Source organism: Amphibalanus amphitrite, unplaced genomic scaffold (genome assembly GCF_019059575.1).
Source record: "Amphibalanus amphitrite isolate SeventyFive unplaced genomic scaffold, NRLGWU_Aamphi_draft 000342F_arrow, whole genome shotgun sequence".
In the NCBI taxonomy this organism is placed as follows: domain Eukaryota; kingdom Metazoa; phylum Arthropoda; class Thecostraca; order Balanomorpha; family Balanidae; genus Amphibalanus; species Amphibalanus amphitrite.
The window spans coordinates 333,584-350,727 of NW_024881837.1; the positions used below are offsets into that span (position 1 = coordinate 333,584).

At 48.3% G+C, this 17,144-nt stretch overlaps 1 protein-coding gene across 3 annotated transcripts in view; it reads right to left on the reverse strand.

Moving 5' to 3' along the window:
- LOC122389034 (receptor-type guanylate cyclase gcy-5-like) overlaps window positions 1-17,144 on the reverse strand; it is a 66,725-nt gene that overhangs the window by 16,908 nt on the left and 32,673 nt on the right. For all 3 annotated transcript variants that reach the window (XM_043380688.1, XM_043380689.1, XM_043380691.1), the window contains 9 exons: window positions 16,999-17,112; window positions 16,023-16,124; window positions 14,923-15,039; window positions 14,228-14,358; window positions 13,728-13,907; window positions 13,082-13,285; window positions 12,451-12,685; window positions 8,050-8,221; window positions 7,089-7,227 (listed from right to left, as the gene is read on the reverse strand). In XM_043380688.1, the coding sequence (XP_043236623.1) occupies window positions 7,089-7,227; window positions 8,050-8,221; window positions 12,451-12,685; window positions 13,082-13,285; window positions 13,728-13,907; window positions 14,228-14,358; window positions 14,923-15,039; window positions 16,023-16,124; window positions 16,999-17,112 (1,394 nt within the window). The remainder of the gene's footprint in view (window positions 1-7,088; window positions 7,228-8,049; window positions 8,222-12,450; window positions 12,686-13,081; window positions 13,286-13,727; window positions 13,908-14,227; window positions 14,359-14,922; window positions 15,040-16,022; window positions 16,125-16,998; window positions 17,113-17,144) is intronic.

The following is a 17,144-nucleotide window of genomic DNA, read 5'->3' on the forward strand; positions in this document are numbered from 1 at the left end:
TTCACGATTGTGATCGAGTGTGGCCAGAACGATTTTGCTAAGCTTAATTTTAAATTTGCCCGAACGCCGCTCATTATCTCCGACAATTAACGACGATATCAATACCGTTTATGAACGATTTAAATGTCCCTGCCCGCGCCGTCCGGACCCATCAGCCGACTGCCTGTCGCCGGCTCGGCCCGACCCGGCTAATCCCCGGGAATGTGCGTGGAAGGAGGGGGTGTCCCGCCCGTGGGGAGGGGTTACCTGGCGGCTGGTCAGACGGTGACGCCGGCGGTGGGGGGCCGGCGCCGGTCGAGAGAAGCGGCCATCTTTGGGTGCCTGATCGGTCCCGGCCGCCGGTCCTGCGGCGGCTAGAGCAATTAGCGCGTGCCACTGGCCGTCCAGCGCGGGTTCACAGGGAAACTGGGATGGGGCGCTAGGTCCGACGGCGGCACACGATCACTCGACGCGGTGGTAGAGCACCGACTGAAGACGGATCATGGATGCGCCGCGTGTAAGAATACGATCTATCGACTTTCCTCCTTTCCTATCATTCTTCTCCGATTGATTGGTAATGCAGTCTCTGAGTGTCGGCCAGCCGGTCTGTCGGCTTGTTGACCTGTCAGTCTGTCGGTTTGCCATTCACGGTCTGATGGTCTGTTGGTCTGATGGTACGTCGGTCTGTCAGTTTGACGGTCTGTCAGCACGCCGGTCTGTTGGTTGGTGACCCCTTGACTCGTCCGTCCGTTCGTTCGTCAGTCTATCTATACGTTCGGCCATCTGCTTCCATCTGGCTCCCTTTCTCTGTCTGTCCGTCTGTCTGTATGTATGTCTCCCTCCCCTTCTCTCTCTCTCTCTCTCTCTCTCTCTCTCTCTCTCTCTCTCTCTCTCTCTCTCTCTCTCTCTCTCTCTCTCTCTCTCTCTCTCTCTCTCTCTCTCTCTCTCTCTCTTCTCTCTCTCTCTCTCTCTCTCTCTCTCTCTCTCTCTCTCTCTCTCTCTCTCTCTCTCTCTCTCTCTCTCTCTCTCTCTCTCTCTCTCTCTCTCTCTCTCTCGCACTCATAGCTACCAGCACGCGTTTCATGTCGTCAGTCGGTAATCCGGGATTGTGTCGTCTGGTCTACTGCGTACATGACGTCACGGAGGAGGTGCTGTCTCGGGACGCGTGGGGGAACGGACCCCAACCCGCAGGCGCGGCGACGCCCGGGCCGGACGGGCTCGGCCGTGCTAATGATCAGGGGATCGGCGGGTGACCCTCGCTGCTCGCACCGCGCTGGGGTGCGGGATAACAATGGCTGAGCCGAACCCGCAGTCAGAGGTGACCTGTGGCCCACTGAGAGCGGCTATCGCTACACGGACCGCCGAGTCATTAACAATTATACCCGGATTGACATAAACATCACCGATGATTGAAATAGGGTCAGGCATCGCTTCCAACTTCTAATTGTTAAAGTCGGACAATGTTTTTTTATACGAATGGGTTGAGTTAATGCTTTGTCAGAGTTACATGATTTGTCGAAATTAGAACACGTTTTTTCACTCTACAAAATGCTTATCGGTAAAACTCGAGGAAAGGAATTAAGATAAATCGTATCGAATTAAGGGGTACTATATTAGGGAATAAATCGGGGCTGCGAGGCCAGTCTATGCGTGTCGTACCCCCGTGTACGTTGTGTTCATCGACACGGTTGTCTACACTTACGGGTGATGGGACGGGTTTTTGTCTGGGTTGAACGATTGAATGTGTAGTTATGATTGATCTGATGGCATTTGGGCCGAAGCTCATTTTAAACTTACAAATAGGATTATTGGTTAAAGCATCAGTGGTAGGGGGTTTAACGTTGGCGATTTAGAGGTGCTTAATTCTAGCGATTGGTTTGTTCCGGAACGGTAGATTAAAACAGCTAGGTTATAGAGGGAATACTGCTTTCTGAATAGGTTTGGTCGGAGAAAGATCTGGTGATTGGATCTGGTGACCTGGTGATCTGGAAACTGTTCTGATGCGGTAAATAAGTGGCAAGGGAAATAAGTATGTATGGAGGTCGGTTCAGGGGAACCAGGTCATTGTAGGGTTACTGGAAGCATGTTGCAGTGGACGTAGGCACTCTGGAAGTAGGCTCTGAGAAGATATTGGTTGGTGGTTTGCAGTTCAAAGGACGGTTCGACGCTGGGAGTGCGCGTATTCATGTTTGGAGGCATCGTTTTTTTTTTGGGGGGGGGGGGGCTCGTTTTTAAGGTTTCATTATAGGTTTCATTATCGGTCCGTTCAGTGGTGGTGATTCCGGGCGACGCGTGCAGCATGCTTTGTTCTTGTATGGTTGCTCTCGTTCGATGCCCCAGGCCGGTGGCACGTCGTAAGTCGGGCAAAATAAATAGCCGTGTCTTGGTCTCGGCTAAGGTTCATATGATATATAAGTCCTGATAATTCAGGCGGGAAACCGGTGGGGTGCGACGGAGCATTCACGATGAGTGTACAGGCCATCGCACCACCTGGCTTTGGGGAGGTGCCAGAACGGTGCCTTTCAGATCTTATATCTCCCCAATGACCAGTTCAGAGGGACACAGAAAGTGTTGCTCGATTACGGGAGGTTCTCATGCATGAATGTTCGATTCAGGGTGTGAGTTTTCCCCGGTATTGCGTGAGGGCACAGCGTCTCACGAACGTGGATTGTCGCGGAGAGAGCCACCGTACGGGATTGTTCACCCGTTCGTCAACATTTCGGCCGCCGGAGTGGTTCTAAAGCGAGGGTCGATCGGCATGGATCGGTATACCCCTCAGGCAGGAAGCATCCCACCCGCCTCTAACTCCCCACTCCGGTGATAAAAAGTTAGGATGTATCCGGCGTGTCCTGCCGAACGGAGTCCACCGCAGGAAACCGCTCTCAGCAGGTCACGAGAACGGAATTGGGTAGGACCTGGTCACGCTGCTAATTATTGCGCAGGTATAGCGCGGGAAGGCATTCAGGGAGGTACAGGAAGGATATTGCGCCTGGAGGGCGCGGGAAACCGGCTTGAGTTCCGGGGCCGACCAGGTAACATTATATACCACGCGTGCGAACCATGTGAGTGCTGCGAGCCGACACTGGCCATGTCGTGAACAGCCACGTAGCCATGGGCGCGCGTTGGTCATTTCGAGTAGGGTCTGCGACGGCAGTTTAGGGAGGGGACGGCCGGGATATCGGGGTCCAGGGAAGGGCGGTAACCCGAAGGCCGTGTAGACTGTAGAGGCTCGGGTGGCGTCCCGAGGGGGGGGGGGAGACTAGCGTATCAGAAAGATGCAATATTATTGTCTCAAGATCCTGGAAGAGGGAGGGCTCCAGAAAGGTGCACTAAGTACTCCCTCCGGCCAGATGCGGGGTAGTGGCAGATAGGTCCGGCTGCTCCAAGACCCCTGGGCGGGAAGGGACCCGGGGGGTGTGGGAAGATGGAATACCCCACGGGCGTGGTTGGGCGCGGTAAGGGCACCACGGGGCGAAGTAGCTGAGTCGTCGTTAAATTTCGGCCACCCGGAGTGATTCGGAAGGAGGGTTGGACCCTCTACAAAGCAGGGAAATCCGGCCTGCATTAAAATCTCACTCCGGCAAAAAGGATAGGTTATGTCCCTCATAGAACCCACGGTGTAGTGTTACCTGCGGAACCTAACTGACAGTTTTATGACCCGGGGGATAGGTAGGGCACGGCCGCGCCACCGGCGACGTGCGGGTTAGGCCCATCACATGCCGGCACTAAGACGGCGGTGGCACTCGTTTACATCGTGCCACCACGCACCCTTGGTCCGTCTCGCGTCGGTCATGTGACTGTGGCGTTTAATGTTAGGGTTTTAGGCCTCCGCAGGCGTGTGCACTGGTCAGTGACGGAGACGGGAATGACCAGCCAAGACGGATGATGCCGGTGTGCGTCAGACATATGCCACCACTGAACGAGACATGGATTAGATTAATTGGTTGGGAAGTGGAAGCTATGGGATTTTAAGGAGTTTTTTTTTTTGGGGGGGGAAGGTTTTTAAACGCTCGGCGAGACGTAATTGTGTTGCAGTGACCTGAGCAGCTTTGGGGCCAGTTTTCTTTTGTCATGTTCGGCGATGTCATGGGTCTGACATTTAGTATGCTTACATTTAACGAGCTTCTGTACACCACTGGGGGGAAGTTAGGAAAATAGGGAGGGATCAGACTGGAAATCTGACATTTTATATGTGTGCAAGGGATGTGAGTGAGAGCATGGGTGAAGGATGATTGTGTGGAAGCATGGATGTGTTATATCCAGTGGGAGTTATCCACCTCCGTGCAGTTGCCGTAATGTCAAGCGTGTTCCGATGTTACACGGTAAAAAAAATGTTTAATGGGGGGGGGGGGTCCCAACCGGGTTGAGAGAGAGCCTCGGGCAGCCAACCTGAGTAAATTATCCTCTTTGAATGCCCGTAACCCAATGACCCATCACTGTACAGTTGTAGCAGCCTATATGCCCCAGTGACTGACCAGCCTCGCAAATCAAATAAACAAATAATTATCTTGTAGCTGAGCCCCGCTACACGAATATCTACCAAATTTCACCGAAAAATATTCACCGGTTTTCAAGATATTAGACTTTTACTTTTGTTTACTTTTTTGGGATCTCCGCTGTTTCTAGCGACTTTATTTTAGAAGTGCGGCGTTTGCGGCAGATGTTGCGCGCAAATAGCATATACCACCGCGTGCTACAAAACGTTTTAGTCAAACATTTAAAAATCGTTAGATATTTGCGCTGACGTCACACATTCAGAGGGGTATTCCTAAGCATTAGCCCCTCTGAATCAAAATGCTGCAATTTTGAAATTCAATATTTCCGATTTAAGGGATTTCTCGATGTTGTGAGTGCCGAAACCGGTAATTGTGAGCCAGGGACCCCATTTTGGCTATCTCAACTCAAATCTAATGTTAAGGTGGGAGGGTCCCTTTAAATTCAACATCATGATATGGATTTTAAAGGGACCCTCCCACCTTCAAAAAAGTTAATGAATTGGCATGAAAGTGATGTCGCTCGGTTCAGAAAGAGCAAAAACGAATATCTACCAAATTTCATCGAAAAATATTCACCGGTTTTCAAGATATTAGACTTTTACTTTTGTTTACTTTTTAGGATCTCCGCTGTTCCTAGCGACTTTATTTGAAAGTGCGGCATTTGTTGCGCGCAAAGCAGCATATACCACCGCGTGCTACAAAACGTTTTAGTCAAACATTTAACGGACGTTCGAAAGCCTGATGACGTCATCAGATTCCCGTAATGGTTAAGAGATAGGGACCACGCTGGTCCCACCCTGCAAGTAAAGGGAAGAAATTTCTTGAACACCATAAAGCTGCGGGGGTTGCGACCAGGATAAATGGTGGTTTCTGAGCCTGGCCGCAAACTTGGCTATCTCAACTCAAAACTAATGTTAAGGTGGTAGGGTCCCTTTAATAGAACGGTCCGGAGTCGGAGTCAGAGTTGGAGTCGGCGTCGGAGTCGGAGTCGATTTTTGAAGCCGGAGTCGGAGTAGGAGTCGGAGTTAGGGGAGAGTGGGGTAATTTGGCCGTTTTTTTTAGAAAACGATATAACTTAAAATTGACGACACATTTCTGCATTTTCTCAACGCTGGCAGGTGTCGCATTCATTTTACTTTACTGGACTGTGAACTTGAAATGATAGAGTAATTACTTATATTGAAATTGTGACGTATTACAAAGGTCTGCAAGGCGGCCAAATTGCCCCACTAGCAGGGTTATTTGGCCGGGGGTGTGGGGTAATTTGGCCGGTGTTAGTTTGCGGTCGGGATTTTCTGTTATATTGCGAGTCAGCTTCAGATTCAGCAATGACGTGTGTCCTATGACGCATTTGCCGCATTTTGGAGGTTGGCTCAGGGGTCACAGGGGTCAAAATAGCCAAATTAGCGGCTCTAGATGCGATCACAGTTTTTTACGAATAACTTTTGAAGTAATCAAGCTAGGCCAAAACTTCGAGTACCATCGTAATTCACTCGTCAGTCCGCATCGAAAGATATATGTGTTGACCTTGAGAAGTCAAGGTCAAAGGTTGACCTCAGGTCACGTTGCATCAGGTCGCTTGACCTCAAGGTCACGTGATTTCAAGGTCATCATGCATATCATTCGATGCGCCGTGGCGAGCTGAACAGAATGAGACCATTTGTGCGGCTGTACCATTTTTATGTAAGGATTTATTAGCAAAAAACGTTTGGTAACCTTTGATGACGTCACATGCTCTTACAGTTGACCAATCGGAAGTAAGGCATCAAAGTAGTCAAAGTTGGTCATGAATCATGTCATTTATGGTACAATTGACCATGAAAACTCGGCCGTCCCAGCATAGTGACCATGAGCGCACCGGCCAAGTTGCCCCGCTAGTCCCGGCCAAATTACCCCACATTGCCATTCTGAAAATTTTTGTCTATAAAGTCATCACGGCTTTACGGAATTAGATAAAATTGCTCTTGGAACCGCTGAACACCCCCAAGAATGGCGCTATAATGTCTGAATTCGTTTTTAGCCCAAATACTACATGTTATACAACTTTGTAAACAGAAGTAAAAGTTACCATTTTCTAATGAAATTAACGTTTTATTAATTTTGAATAAAACTACGAGGGGCAAAGTTTTGACATTTGTCCTCCAGTTATTTCTACCCATGACAAATGAATAGAGACTAGAGTTATTTCACTCACTTTTATTAGACATCGTACAGGTGGGGGCGGCCAATTTACACCACCGGCCAAATTACCCCACTCTCCCCTACCCTAAAACCTATCGACTCCGCAGCCCTGGTTGTTTCACAGCGACACAGCTGGAGTGTGCATACATTTTACTGACGATAGCATGTCGTCAATTCTTAACAAAGCTGCTCATTAATATTCAGTCGTGATTAGACTTTCACGCTGTTGAATGGCTATAACTCAGTTTAATAGGCAGCCTTCCTCATTTGCCGCAGAATTATGTTTCGTAAATATTAATGGAACATTCATGCATGCTTCTATCTTGTTCCGAGAGGATAGCAGCATCGTTTCCGACGAACCATGAACACATTACGCCGCTAGATGAGCAATCATTTCAGGCGCGGACCCACCAATCTAAGCCACCCACGCACCTGTGGACGAATTTCCGATCGGCTAGATAACTGAGAGCGCACGCCACGTCTCTCGCCATCGATGTGAGGTTCTTGTCGGATATTTCTCCGCATTCATCCTTGGGGTTCCGACGAGACAGCAGGAATGTCTTGAGGTCGCCTGCAATATTGTCAGGGTGTTAGTATAAAAAGATGCGTAACATAAGTGCATCTTTTATCAGATGTAAATACGCTGGCCATTATCATAAATATAATAATAGTTGACTTTATTCCCAAATGCTGACTTCCCCATATGTGGCTGCCTGGTACGATTTACAGACAGCTACTGAGCCGAAATCTCCAAAGGTGAAACACGTAGGCAAGCATGGAGATCGGTCATCAACAACACCATTTTCTGACAGCAAAACTCCTGCCAGCAGTGATAAAAAGGGTTTATAAAACTCTCGCTCTGGTGAGACCTATGATTGACAGCACGAAATTTTATTCTGGGTCCAGGAAGTTGAGTTGCATGGAGTAGAATGGGCCCCTAACAGCACGGACTAACTTCCTCTTTCGTTCCCGCTAACTCGCTTTAGAGCAAAGCTGAACCTCCAACCGAGGTACAACACCAAATGGAAACGGCGAGTCCTAACTGATCCCGTTTGGAGAAAGTGCTTTGGAGCAGAATCATTTCGGGAGCGTTCCACTTCGAATGAAGCGTCGTGAAATTGTGTCGGGCGAACATGGGGCGAACAACTTTTTCCTGAGTGCTTGTCTGTTTGTCCTCAGTCCTCCTGACCTTTACTGCTGCTAAAGACTTTGGCCAATCAGAATTTACTACGGGGTAAGGAGAAATGCTCAAAGGAAACGTTTAATGACGCATTGAGCACGGAGCACTTTCAGAGACATGATGTCAAAATCGCACACAAGTCAGCAAATGATCGATATCAGTCTGGAGACATCGATTCGAGGGCGAGGGCCACAAACCCTCGCCCCGACTTACCGTGCAGCATGAACTCCATAACGGTCAGCAAGGGTTCAGCAAGAGTGCAGACGCCCAGCAGCCGCACGATGTTGGTGTGGTCGAAACCCTTCATGATGTCCGCCTCCCGCAAGAAGTCCTGCTTCTCCTCCAACGTAGCGTTCAACTTCAGCGTCTTCACGGCTACAGAACACTGGAGAATACAAGTCCAAAACGTCACCGTGCTGGGACACATGTTCAATCCGTGAAATCGCCTTTGCGAGATCATACATCAACAGTTGTCATGATAACGTCAGTAAATGAACATTCATCATCAAAATAAGACAGTTCGCTGGACTGGGTACGACAAATGTGACAGTAACCGGGCACCCAGACGTGCGCAGTACCCCATCCGCGCTTCATTAACCCGGCCGGGCCCGGGGGGTAATCCCAACCACCGCAGCCCGGGGGGGGGCGTTTTTCGCCCCCCCCCCCTGTCTAACTCCGTAAATAAGGGAGCTACGGAAACAAAAGCGATACCAAACGAAAGGTCCTTACGAGACGATTCTAATGCACCTAAAATTTTTGACCTCAGGTCAATTTTCAAGGTCAGAGGTCAAGGTCAAAGGCCAAAACCGGCACATGTGTAGTGATCTCAAAGTAAGCCTTCTAGAGGACGGCAGGCTGCATCAAACCGGCAAAATTGGGTGTCAAACGAAAGAAGAGAATCTGAGGATTCTGAAAATGTGCTCCAAATCAAAGGTAAAGGTCAAGGTCACGCTCAAAATTGACCTCAAACTTGGCACTTTTTCGCACATCTTGCGTGCTAACTTCCAAGATGTTTTGAAATGTTTTGAGGCTTATCAGTTCCCTATTTGTGGTTCATCTTACGATACAAGGCTGCTCAAAGGTCAAGGTCACAGAAGAGTATCCCTGCTAGAGGCTATTTCACTGATTCAAGTTAGTAATAATAAATAAGACAATTTTGCCATCCGGAAGCTCTAAATGAAGGCTTAGAGGAAAATAGATGCCAGATTCGTGATCAGCGGGTACAAATCCATCATAAACGACCTTTCATGTGTCAAGGTCAACCAGAGGTCATTCGAGGTCACATGAGGTCAACATGAAACTTGACCTTTTCCGAACAAAATATATATCATTCGACGCGGCTTGACAAGGCGAATGCGATGGTACCACTGCCGAAGCTCTAGGACCATTTTTGTCGAAGTTATTTGCGAAAAAGTAAAACCACATTTCGGGGTCGTTGACCTGACCTCTGACCTCAGGTCACCAAAACTATTTTCCTATTTTTATCTAGGTCAAACGCTACACAGTCGTGCTCGTAATTTGTCTTTATCTCTAAAACTCTATTTTTAGCAGCTATTTGAAGTTTGCGTCTGTGACGCCGATTTTTGCCGTGCAGGGGTCTAGGAAAATGGACCTTGTGACGTCATCAAGGGGGCTAGGTCCAAATTTTTTACTTCAGAAGATGTCAAATTGATGGAAGAAAAGGTACTGAAAGTTTCGCCTTCCTATCCCTAAGCGTTCGGGAGTTATCGCAAATATTCGCCAGGGGGGGCGAAAAACGCCCCCCCGGGCCCGCGAGGGTTCAGGAAGTGCGCAGCACCGCAGCACGCCCCCCCCCCCCATCCACGTCCGGCGGACCCCCTGCCCCCCCTCTGAGGGGTCCACCGGAACGAGCCGATTGGAGAGCCGATCAGGCACAGGGCCGGGTCGGGTCGACAGAATGACAGGCTCACTAAATACCTAATCGTCTCCGGTGCACAGCGTTAGGCCTCCGGCGAACTCCATGCAACGACGATCCGTGTAATTCGGCGATCCGTGTAATCCGTGTAATTCGGGCGCAGTGGAACCAGATGGCACGAAAATCCACTCGCCATAACGGCCATCAGGAGATAATATGGACCAAAACATGACGGGGCGCTTAATCGCATCCACTGATCTCAGAGCATTTACGGAGAACTGGAGGCCCGAGGTCATATCAATCACAAATATAACAATAGACACTGCATAGTGCATATCTATTGTTTACAAATATTAGGCCTCGTTATGCAAAAGCTACCCCAGTAAGTTGATGGTTGAGGGAGATAAATTTATGCAGTATTCGTCATTTTTATTTCGAAGTTGTTAAAAATTCTTCGAACCCTTCGAATCCCCACGTTTCCTGACGTCGCAATCTAAACAGTAAACACACTAGCATTTGACGCATAATTCTTCATAATATTTTGCAGTCCCGTGGTTTTCGCTTATTATTTGATGTTCCAGAAGGCTCTGTTTGGGTTGTAATACTTGATAAAAAAGATTGTTCACTTACGCCTATTCATGTTGTATTTTGAGCGGAATGCGTGCTCCCGGGCTCTCGTCTCGGCACCGAGGCAACCAACAAGCCCGGTCCCCAGAAAGGCATGCTCGACGCGTCTGCCTCCTACGCGTCCCACGGCTCGCTCAGTGCCAATTTCGGCTCTCTTCACGGCTCACCGCACAAAGGAAGCGGCTGGGAGCGGCGTAGCGCAGCTCCGGGCTGTACCAATAACCCTCCTCTCCAGCGCCACGGAGCGTCACTGACCACCAGGACAAACTCGGAACTCCTCTCGCTTTCAGGGCAGCTCTAATCACGGTCCCTCACGTAATATCGGCTCTCGCTCGCGGCTGCCACCGGCGCAAAGACGGTCACACATCAACAGCCCCAGGAGACGTGGCCGCGCATGAAGACTGAGCTATTTTCGAGAGCCGATTGCGCCCCCGAGCTGCTGTCCTCAGCGCCGCTGACAACAGTGGACGGACGTGCCAACACTGTCCTGAGCTCGCCGGGAAAGCTGATCAGTGGAATCCGGCTCCAACACTCCGATACGGGCTGAGCTCAGTGGACATTTTTTACAGACAGCGGTCTATAAATAAAGACTTTTTACAAACAGAGAGGCTCAATGTATCAGTACGCAGGCGATATCCAGCATAAGTTTTGCAGAGCTCTCTCTTTCTCTAATAAGGGTGTCATCCAGAGCAATACCTCGCGGTCGTTCGGTTGTCTGCTTCCATTAGGGGTCCGCGCCATGCCATATCACACGCCTGATTGAGGGCGGAAATGGGTCGTCTAATTAAGCCAGGATGACGTCCCACCCCTGCCGGAGTCCGTCACATAGCTATAAATGGCCCGCTTCATTACTCAGTGAATTGATCATATGGGTGCCATGTAAATTGAAAATAGAAAAGAACCTATTCAATTTTATTGATCGCATGCTCAAATTCGTAATAAGAAATGAATCGTATCCGTTCAATCAAATGCGGTTTACCTCAAACCTCGCTTGGGATCGCAGATTCCCACATCGTGCCGTGTAGGATTTGCGTGATTTGAACATGGCCCTGCTATTTGTAAACAATATCACAGCGAGAAAATTGCTATCCTCGATTATCATCAAAAGGCTATGCAAATATGCAGCCAGTCATTTTTAACGGAAGCAAATAGTTCCGGTGCCGTCATTATGAACGATCAAACGTCAAATTGTGGGTTCTTGCGGCTCACGCTGCATGTTCCTATAGTAGCACTGTTACCCATGGACTGGCCAGAAGATCTATAAAAACGGCACGAATAAAGCTCAGTTAGGTATACATCCCTGTTGGTAACAAATGTCAGTTGAAGTTCGCGCACCTATGAGGCTGGGCCTAAAAGCCAGTCAGACTATTACCTATACCAACTTTTGTTGATAAGCGTTTAGGAAGGCCTTTAAATTAAATATTCATTTGCTTTAAATTAAGAATAAAGTTAAAATTGAAAAAAAACGATATAGAGCCCGACGTTTCGCATTTATTGCTTATTCATGGGCAACTGAGAATAAGCAATAAATGCGAAACGTCGGGCTCTATATCGTTTTTTCAATTTTAACTTTATTCTTAATTTAAAGCAAATGAATATTTAATTTAAAGGCCTTCCTAAACGCTTATCAACAATTGTCAATCTATATATACTCTATACCAACTTTGTTTCTTGACGGGAAAAGTGCAAAGGTCATTAGGTACTCGAACATTGCGTGAGTGTTTCAAAGAGCACGTCGTATAGAACCCAATGATTGCGATGCGACGAGACCACCTGTTTAGCACCTGTTTGTCACGATCTATTCTACATAGGTTGATGTGGTAGAATGCCGGAGTTACGAAATAAAAAAATAACGAGAAAAATGAAACAAGGTGTCCTGATGAGGTCGACGCTGAAGTGTTTTCTCTGGCATGTTATCTACCGAAACATTGTTGAAAGAGTGGCAAAGCAGTTCTAACATATAACAAACGTTGAGAAACGAGAGATTGACTTGAAAACGAAAAGCATGCAGTCACAGGACTACCGAAGAACAAAATGTATCTCATTAACTGTTCAAAAATCAAATCGTATGTTTTTAGTGGTTCCTCAATCCTCACACTATGCACACTCACCCATTCCTCCGGCTGCTCGGCGTTCTGCACACGTTTCTTGTCCGGCTTTCCGCCGGCTTCTCCCCTTTCCCGATCCTTCACGAGCAGTGCCTCGCCGCCGTACACGGTGCCGAACGCACCCTCTCCCAGTTTCCGGTTCGTCACGATGTTCTCCCTCTTCAGTTCCCACTCGGGCGAGTAGGCCACCCAGTTACCAAGGCCCATCTCCTGTAGCCGTAACATCTTGCGCTCGTACCTGGCCAGAAGAGGAGAAAGTTTGTTGGCTTATTAGCAATCACTGTTCAGCTCTTTGCCTCTTTTGACAGATGAACATGGTAGAAAACGAGCTACGTAACAAGGAAACACTCGCCGTCAAAAGTTACACACGTGATAAAAAGTTGTACTGTTCGAGAGATAGCTAGAAAGAGATAGTCCTTCAGACAGGGTTCCGAATTTTTAGGCGTAATTAACATTTGCATGGGCCTACCTATATGCTGCAGCGTTGAGCTGCAAAGAAGCTTTTTCGTTTCAATATGATCGCAGAGTGGAAAAGGTTCTTTCAGCCATGCATGACAAGAAAACCAAGCTTCATTCTTTCGCTAAAGCTTCTCCTCAACTTAAAACAGCTCAAGCAAAGGCGCACGTTCCCCACCTTCTCTTATAGAATAGTGCGCAGATGAGGAAGAGGAGTATGACGGGCAGCAGGCCGACCACGTTGGCCACGATCATGGCATCCTGGCAGCTAATGTCCAGCAGGTCTGCCAGGGGCTGGAGGTCACACGGGGGGCTGGAGCCGTCCACCGGCCGCAGGCCGTTCGGAGTCAGCCAGCGGATCTTGGATTCGTCCATTTCCAGTCTGCAGAGGCCAGAGGAAGGCGTCAGCCAACAGGAGTTGATATCGTAATCTGTATGTATCTATGTATTGACATCAAATGTCACCCATATATAGCGTGACGATTACTGCTATCTGGGTATATCAGGGAGTGAGGTGGCGAAATCGCACGAGCATTTTTCACCTGATCGTGTCAGAATCAAGGCAGCTGGACGCAAGTTACAGGTTTTGATAGTCTCGTCCCCGGCTAGTTTCGTCAAAGGAGCTCAAATCTCACTTAAGTGACAATAAAGGCTTCCTCTGGTATGGCATGACCAGGACCACCACCTATACTCATGCCTATACCTGTCCTGAGGGGATGTCTTCCTCCCACTTCCCAAACCCATTCTCATCCCTCTGGTATGCCAGGGACCTTCAAAAACCCACCCGCCTCCCGCGGGTATGCCAGGGATCCTCAAATACCCACCTGCCTCCCTCCGGTATGCTGTGATCGGGGTAGAAGCGGCCGACCACGTGGTAGCCGGTGCTGTCTCCGTCCCTGCGCCACTGTTTGACCTCCGTGACACTGACCCGGGACGGACCGACGAAGCGCAGGTGGCCCGACACGCCGTGGAAGTCGGTCACGTTCAGCAGCTCGACGAGGCGACTGGCGACGGATGGAGCTAGATGTCAGGATGACCTTTACACACAGCACACACAACACACCTCATATGGATCTCGGATGCCTTCGACATGTTTATAGTTTTGCCACTTTAACTCATCTCTTAGCATGGATCTCGAAGCCTTACCCGAAGTAATAATGAATGTTTTGAACGCTTTAACTCAAAATTAAGCAAGCAATTTCATAAATCAGGGGAGCGAATGTGTCGTATTCATAAGGATAAGCACGCATTTTAAAGAAGATACAACCCGCCTTTCACGGCCGTTGAGCATACTGTCAAAGAGCATGTGACGTTCGTTTCGTACATTGTGGTGTTGTCTCTATGGAGGTCTTGGTATCGCGATGACTGCTCACGTAACAGTTTATCCAGCGCCAAGGCGTACGTCCACGTAGCATCGTAAGCGTAACTGGCGTACTTTGACTTCGTAACATTTAGCTGAAAAAAGGGAAAACGCATCTCAAACTGGATAATACAGCCCTGAGTTGCTTCCTTGAATTTTCATCGACATGACGACGGAAAATTTATTTCTCCCAACACATACGATGAGCTATAAAATAACAATTAATGGCCACCGAAGGGGCCAAGCCAACACATACATAGCTGAGGACGTTTCGCATATGGCGATCGTTGTAACGACAGGTAAGAAGATGCCACGAACTTACGAAATAAATGGCACTCATGCTGAAAAATATTACCATGTCATGGAAAATTGATTACCTGTATGCAGCCACCAAGTTGGTCATTAGCGCCCTGCCATATTTTGCATTCATGTTCTAGTTAACAAAAATATGCATTTTTAATATGGAAAGTTTGCCGGAACCAATTAATAAGCGAGCGTTTTAAGTGCAGACGGTCACGAACTGTCTGATGTTTAGCACTAAGTCAATCACTGATTTAATTTACCGCTGGGAGATAATTGACGCATCGATCATGGCATCAGGGCCATCAATTGACGATTTATTTTCAAATATAAAGCGTGAATAACCCACAATCACCAACCTTGGAGCATTGAACCTCGTAGAGTTCCTTCCAGCGACTGACAGTGATGTTTTCCTGCATGATGGACTCGTTACTAGCGTAGTCGGCATGTGCCAGCGCCAGGTGACCGTCCAGCGCCTGAAATGGATGTGAGGTGAGGCATCGCACCAGCGAGGATACGTAACATAGTATTAGGTAAGATATAGGAACTCTCATTACATACTGTGACGATACCAGCTGTACCTAATGATAACTTTACTATCGTCTCACCGAACTCGAAATTTGGAAGCGTAATCTGCATCTCTCTTCGTAAACGTTATAAGGAAAATAACACATCATTACGTTGTCGCTAACACACATCCATCCTGCCAGGAATTAGCAGAATGGATATATGTCATTACGTTATCGCTTACACATATCCATCCTACCAGGAAGTAGAATGGATATGTGTATAACATCAAGATACTACTAGGAAGTCAGCAACGGAGGAGCAATGAGCTACACCGACTTCCTATTCCTGTCCCTCGCTCGTTAATTTGTCACCACTTGTAGGCACTTCATCAGAAGAGGTTGTCCCAACGGAATTAGCACGACAGCTCTTGGGAGGAGCAGCGACTACCTCTCAATATAACCTGCGTCCACCAACATGCCCTGCGTCAACCATCCTCTGAAGAGTACGGCACCACTACCAGTACCTATCAGTCCAGTGTTTTCCCAATACTGCCCAACCAAGAGACAGCGCCGCTAAATCAAATTTCCTGTGATGCGTTCATCAATGGGATGTGTGCGTACTGCTGCGTAGGTGCCGTAAGAAAGCACGTCTGTGTGCGTGTGCGTGAAAGTCCACTTCCAGCAAGGAAAGCGTAAATAGGGGAGGCAAGGAAACGCTCTCAATGGAAAACTGGTTGAATAATCGAATTTATTTTGAGGGATGCATAGTGTTTATAAACGTCAATTCACTAAGTACACGAAGTCCTCACTCTACGTTAGTTATCAATCACTATATAATCCGACTCACAAGGTATATTGGGAGGCTCCTAAAGACGAAGCAACTGGTATGCACCTAAGAAACGTTTCTCTAAAGCATTGCGTCCATCGAAGACTTACGCGGAAACCAGTACCTGCATAATCTGATCGATGGAGCACCGTTTGTTGTTGCCGGAGAAGGCGGGCGTGTTGAACCAGCCTCCGGAGAACCATTCCGGCAGGAACCAGAGGTAACCCTGAAACGAGAAGACACCACACGTGTCTCATAGGTGGTATATGCTATCATGAAAAGCTTCGATTTATTTCAAATATTTAAAGAATACAAATGGTATACTTCTGCGCACGAGCAACAGCAGCAAAGACAGAGCGAGAGAGCGAATGAAGTAGAAGGGAAGAAAGCAAGAGAGGGAGGGAGGGAGAGAGAGAGAGAGGAGAGAGAGAGAGGAGAGAGAGGAGAGAGAGAGAGAGAGAGAGAGAGAGAGAGAGAGAGAGAGAGAGAGAGAGAGAGAGAGAGAGAGAGAGAGAGAGAGAGAGAGAGAGAGAGAGAGAGAGAGAGAGAGAGAGAGAGAGAGAGAGAGAGCTTGAACGAGAGAGCGGGAAATGAGACGGGAAAATCTGTTCGCCTAGCCAAGGGCTTTTTCTCTCGTTCTGCTGTCTCTAGATCTTGTTGAGTCGGGCTTGTTTGACCCCGATAGCGTCCACACTTTACGTGACTGGCGTGTCAACGTCTGCCAGTTGTCACCAGCTGCGACACACGTTTCCTGTCCTATGCGAGTTGACGTATAAAAAGTTGAGTTGCAGGCTTGATTGGACGAAAGCTTTCAAAAGACAGATGTGTTTACCGCTGCCATACGCAGCGAATATTCAGTGTTAGGTCGTCGCAAGAACCACCCATTTCTCGTAAGGACAGGTCGCTGGAAAACGAACTTTTTATACAGTGATAAATGTTACTTTCATGCCGCAACTACGTCGACTCCGCAAATTTGTAAATACGCCATGAACAGACACCAAACGGTTAATCGCTGATTGAGCAATCCTGCCTATAATTTTTCACTCTTGTGTGCTACTGGTGCTTTACACAACACAACAAGGCAGGACCGTAACACCTACCTCCTTTGCAGTCATGTTCTGGTGGTATGCCTCGCACATGATGGCTCTTGCGGCCACTTGATACATGTCAGCGATGATAATTCGCGCATTCTGCTCCCTCAGATCCTTCAGATACTGAAAGAAAACGCAACGGGTGAACTTCACGC